This window comes from Piliocolobus tephrosceles, chromosome 2 (genome assembly GCF_002776525.5).
Source record: "Piliocolobus tephrosceles isolate RC106 chromosome 2, ASM277652v3, whole genome shotgun sequence".
Taxonomy (NCBI): domain Eukaryota; kingdom Metazoa; phylum Chordata; class Mammalia; order Primates; family Cercopithecidae; genus Piliocolobus; species Piliocolobus tephrosceles.
In genome coordinates, this window is record NC_045435.1 from 83,840,702 (window position 1) to 83,846,758 (window position 6,057).

Sequence of the window (6,057 nt, forward strand, 5' to 3'; positions counted from 1 at the left end):
AGCTGGGGCCTCTCCGGCCTGGCTCTGCCTTGGGGCACCTCTGTGCCTGCCCCTTTGCGCTGACCACGCTGCTCCCCCACCGGCAGGTGACAGCCTGGCCCCATCCTAGCAACCTCCAGGGCAGTGGGTTCTGGGCGGGGCTCCCAGGGGCCGGCTCTGGGGACTGTGCTTCCTCCCCTCGCCTTCCCCACAGCTGAGGCAGGTGTCTGGAGTGGTGGAGGGTCCCGGCCTGGGGGCGGCTCCCAACCATGCGGAAGGTGGGCGTGGTCTGGCCAGCTGCTTCAGGGACGCAGGGTACAGGGTTCCAATGGTGCCACTGCTCTTCTGCAGCTGCTGCTGCCATCACCGCTCACATCTCCCTGCTGCTGCCAGCGTGATGGTAGCGGCTGCTCCGGATGGCCCGCGGCTGTCATCACTAGTGCAGGAGTTTAGTCCAAAACAATGGCCTCCTATAATTTTTATTTAAAAATTTGAAGGTCATTTTCTCTTAGCACCATTTCCAGAGACTTTGTTTTTTGGAGTTGAAGCCTTGCTCTATAGCCCTGGCTGGAGTGCAGTGGCATGATCACGGCTCACTGCAGTCTCTGCCTCCCTAGCTCAAGTCGTTCTCCCAAGTACCTAGGACTACAGGTGCACACCACCACACCTGGCTAATTTTTTGTAGTTTTTGTAGAGAGAAAGTTTCACCCTGTTGCCTAGGCTGGTCTTGAACTTCTGAGCTCAAGGGATCAGCCCACTTTGGCCTTCTAAAGTGCTGGAATTACAGATGTGAGCCTGGCCACTGAGGGAAATGGTAGGTTTACAGAGCTCCTTATGGTGTCATGTTGGATGCGGAACCAAACAGGATTACATTTTATATTTAATTGTTATGTCTTTTTAAATTTGAAACATTTTCTCACTTTTTTGTGACTTTGACTTTTCTTTTTTTTGAGAGGGAGTTTTGCTCTTATTGCCCAGGCTGGGGTGCAGTGGTGCAATCTTGGCTCAACGCAACGTCCGCCTCCCGGGTTCAAGCAATTTTCCTGCCTCAGCCTCCTGAGTAGCTGGGATTACAGGCATGTGCCACCACGCCCAGCTAATTTTGTATTTTTAGTAGAGATGGGGTTTCTCCATGTTGGTCAGGCTGGTCTCGAACTCCTGACCTCAGGTGATCCGCCTGCCTAGGCTTCCGAAAGTACTGGGATTACAGGCGTGAGCTACTACGTCTGGATGACGTTGACATTTTTGAGGAGCAGGGGCCATGTTTTTTTTATTTTTTGCAGCATAGAATAATTTATTGCAAAAGAAAAATAATATTTTGAAAGTTAAGTGCAGAATAGGCAGTATACCCTAAGAGAGAGAGGATTCAGGGCAGGCTGCTCATAAGGATGAGACAGCCTGGGCCATGTGTTTTGTAAAATGTCCCTTGGTTTGGATTTTTCTGATATTTTCTCATGAATAGATTTAGGTTATACATTTTTGCCAGGAATACCACATAAGTGATATGCCCTCAGTGCATTGTATCAGGAGGTTCACAGTATAACATACTAGGTGTTATTTTAATTTTGAACAGTTCTTTCCACAAGCATACATTGAATGTCACATAGTACTTTTTTTTTTATTACTAGTCAGGTTGAATTTTATGTATGCTAATGATACGGAAGGGGGGCAGGGAAGTACTGGGTAAGGGAGGGTGTGGCCTCTGGCTAGGGCTCCACCTTCAGAACAAGCACTGCTGCCTTCGTACCCAAATGTTGCATTTCCCAAGACCACCCTGGCCTGCCACTCCTCCATCCTGTGCCTATAAAAAACCCCCGAGACCCTAGCAGGAACACAGATAAGAGGCTGGATGTTGAGAGAAACACATCGGCAAAAGAAGACACAAGCAGCTGGACATCGAGAGGACGTCAAGGGGAACATGCCAGCAGAAGAGCACACTGACAGATGCCAGCAGGCCATCGACTGGCAGAACGAGGTGGAGTTTGGCCAGGGCAGCTGGAGGAGAACCCGGGCCGCCGAGCGGCCGGACTCCAGGGGAAAACCGTCTCCCTTCTGGTTCCCCCATCTGCTGAGAGCTACTTTCACTCAATAAAACCTTGCACTCATTCTCTAAGCCTATGTGTGATCTGATTCTTCCGGTACACCAAGGCAGGAACCCTGGGATACAGAAAGCCCTGTGTCCTTGAGATAGGGCAAGGGTCTAATTGAGCTAACACAAGCTGCCTACAGATGGCTAAACTAAAAGAGCACCCTGTAACACATGCCCACCGGGGCTTCAGCTGTAAACATTCACCCCTAGACACTACCGTGAGGTCGGAGCCCCCACATTCTGCCTGTCTGTATGCTCCCCTAGCGGTTTGAGCAGTGGGGCACTGAAGAAGCGAGCCACAGCCCCATCAAACGCCCTGCAAGGGGGACAAGGGAACTTTTCCCATTTCACTAAGTGGTTTATGTGATTATTTGGTAAATATATGGGATTTATATTTACATATATATATAAATGAATTTGCTGAATTATCTATGAGATTGATTTTGTTTTACCTATTCTAATATTGTTGAGTTTTATTGATTCAAAGAACTCTTTATATATGAATGCTATTAATCCTTTGGCATGAATGTTGCAAATGTTTTCCCTAGTTTATTTTTTGTTTGCTCTTTAATTTCTTATGACTTTTTAAAATATCTTGAAGTTTAAAATTTTTATGCAAACTGAACTATTAGTATTTTCCTGTATGGTTTCCACTTTGATATCATGCTTAGAAAAGCCCTTCCTCTAAGATTACAGAAATATTTTTTCCTACTACATACTGATTTTCTTTTTGTTTCTCAAATAGGTACATTTGCGGGAGCACATGGGTGAAAAGTATACAACTTACAGCGTGAAAGCTCGCCAGTTGAAATTTTTTGAAGAAAACATGAATTTTTGAGTGTTTGTCCTAATCTGCTGCCGGAATTAAAGACCTATTTTTAGAGAGTTTTGGCTTAAAAAACAAGGGCAAACAGTCATTTGGAAGCCATTCACCACTGTTTTATATCTCTTTTTTATATCTCCTTGGAGTTTTCCTACAGAAAAGAAATTGGACAGCAGAATAATATGAAGCAGGATCACGAAAGAAAAAAACTTTGGCTTTCATATTCTGAGGACAAATCTGTTGTTTGTTTGATTACTGTTTACTGAGCCTTAATCCACCAAGTTTATATCTAGAATTTTATTTTTTTAAGGTACTGATTAGCTTAAACACAGGGCTTGAAAACTTTTGGATTGAAATTTTTTGGATTGAAAAATTTTTTTTTTTTTTTGAGACGGAGTCTCACTCTGTCGCCCAGGCTGGAGTGCAGTGGTGCAATCTCGGCTTACTGCACACTCTGCCTCCCAGGTTCACGCCATTCTTCTGCCTCAGCCTCCCAAGTAGCTGGGACTACAGGCGCCCGCCACCACGCCTGGCTAATTGTTTTGTATTTTTAGTAGAGACGGGGTTTCACTATGTTAGCCAGGATGGTCTCCATCTCCTGACCTTGATCTGCCCGCCTTGGCCTCCCAAAGTGCTGGGATTACAGGCGTGAGCCACCGTGCCTGGCCATAAATTATAAAATTTAAAAAAGTCAATTCACAGTTCTAGATATAGATTTAAAGAATATGAAGTTCTATCTAGCACTTGAGCAGCTGAATTTCTTTTCTACACATTGATGGACTTTTAATATTTTATTCTCATTTAATATAAACCTCATCTAGGGTATATACAAATTAAAACTGAGATACATTGCCTTTGTAAATTAGTATGTTTTTACATAATGGTCTTGTTAGATTTATTTTTCCATCAATGAAAACATTTCTTAAACACAAATTTCATTTCGGTTTAAGCAATCTGTAAGCAGTCTAGGTCCATTTAGTTTTTGGATATATTTAATGTTTGTCTCCTGAAGTCTGTCTTCATGTACTTTAAGATATTAGTTGTCGTTCCATGTTTTAAATGTATCATTATGTATCACATATTTTATTAGTTAAATGTTTAAGAAGAGGTAATACCCATCTAGGAAAGAAATTTTATAAAGTTAAATACAAGTCTTGAATAGTACATTTTCACTTCTGTATTCGAGGGACTCTAAAAATAAATAATTGCTCCAGAAATGTTTTCAGGTGGTTTTTTTTGAGACAGCATTTCATTCAGTCAGGCTGGAGTGCAGTGGCATGATCTCAACTCACTGCCACCTCTACTTCCAGGGCTCAAGTGATACTCCCGCCTCACCTTTCCTAGTAGCTGGGACCATGGGTGTGTGCCACCACACCTGGCTAGTTTTTGCATTTTTTGTAGAGACAGGGTTTCACCATATTGCCCAGGCTGGTCTCGAACTCCTGGGCTCAAGCAATCCACTCACTTCAGCCTCCCAAAGTGCCGGGATTATAGGCATGAGCCACTGTGTCCAGCCCTGTTTTCAGTTTCTGTAACTAAAAATATATCTTTGAAAATTATACACACACACAGAGATACTCTAATGAAATGTTCCTTTTACAGCCACTTAACGAATTTTTTTTTTTTTTTTTTTTTTTTTTTTTGAGACCTGTCTTGCTCTGTCACTCAGGCTGAAGTGCAGTGGTGCAATCTCGGATCACTGTAAGCTCTGCCTCCTAGGTTCACTCCATTCTCCTGCCTCAGCCTCTTGAGTAGCTGGGACTACAGTTGCCCACCACCATGCCCGGCTAATTTTTTTGTGTTTTTTTAGTAGAGACAGGGTTTCACTGTGTTAGCCAGGATGGTCTCGATCTCCTGACCTTGTGATCCGCCCGCCTCGGCCTCCCAAATGCTGGGATTACAGGCGTGAGCCACCACGCCTGGCACACTTAACAAATTTTTAGAGTTTACTGTGTGCCAGGTTCTCTGCCAGGAGCTGGGGATATAGTAGTGAATAAAACAATACTTCCTGCCCTTTTACAGTGCTCACAGCCTGGTTTCTGATAACTCTTATTTTCACTTTGAAGGGTTTGCTAGAACTCAACTTGCAAAACCATCAAGTCCCAATGCCCAGTTGGGAACAAATCTTTGGCAAACTTGGTATCCTTGAGCTATTCCTTTCCTTGCATGTTTTGGAAATCCACATCTTTCTGGACAGTCATCAATTTTACTTAATTTTTCTAATGTATTGGTATAAAGCAGGTATTTTATTAGAATTAAAGAAATCTCACCCGTCTCTTTTTTTTTTTTTTGAGACAGGGTCTTGCTCTGTCACCCAGCCTGGAGTGCAGTGAGGTGATCATAGCTCATTGCAGCCTTGACCTCCTGGGCTTCAGTGATCCTCCCACCTCAGCCCCTTAAGTAGCTAGGACCACAGGCATGCACCACCACACCTGGCTAATTTTTAAAATTTTTTGTGGAGAGGAAGCCTGTGTTGCCCAGGCTGGTCTCAAACTGCATTCAAGCAGTCCTCCTGCTGCCGGCCTCCAAGTGCTGGGATTATAGGCATGAACCACACCTGACCTCCCCCATACTTTCTTATTCCCATGTTGTATATTTTTATTTTGTTTAAACATTGATCCTGTTTTCTTCCCACTTTTATCGTTCTTTTTTACTTGAGTGCTTAATTCATCTTCCTAAATTAATTTAAAAACTCATCTTTAAGACTATACATTTTCTTCCCAATATAATCACTTTTTTTTTTGACACAGAGTCTCATTGTTGCCCAGGCTGGAGTACAGTGGTGTGATCTTGGCTCACTGCAGCCCCTGCCTCCTGGGTTCAAGTTCCCCTCCCTCAGCCTCCCGAGTAGCTGGGATTACAGCAACATGCCACCACGCCTGGCTAATTTTTTTTATTTTTAGTAGAGATGGAGTTTCACCATGTTGGCTAGGCTGGTCTTGAACTCCCGACCTCAGGTGATCTGCCTGCCTTGGCCTACCAAAGTGCTGGGATTACAGGCGTGAGGCACCATGCCTGGCCTAAAGTGTCAATAATTCTGATTTTGGTTTTCTCTTTTATAAGTTTTGATTTCCATAGACTTATAAAGCAAAGGAAGTTATATGTCCTTGCTCTGGCTATACTGCAGTGTTACTGAATATCACCTGCAAAACCTTTACTTCTTGCA

At 43.7% G+C, this 6,057-nt stretch overlaps 1 protein-coding gene across 3 annotated transcripts in view; it reads left to right on the top strand.

Moving 5' to 3' along the window:
• NEK4 (NIMA related kinase 4) overlaps positions 1 to 3,088 on the top strand; it is a 68,871-nt gene extending 65,783 nt beyond the window's left edge. For all 3 annotated transcript variants that reach the window (XM_023195621.2, XM_023195622.2, XM_023195623.2), the window contains exon 15: positions 2,814 to 3,088. In XM_023195621.2, coding sequence (XP_023051389.2) covers positions 2,814 to 2,906 — 93 coding nt within the window. In that variant the 3' untranslated portion in view covers positions 2,907 to 3,088. The remainder of the gene's footprint in view (positions 1 to 2,813) is intronic.
• The last annotated feature ends 2,969 nt before the right edge of the window (positions 3,089 to 6,057 follow it).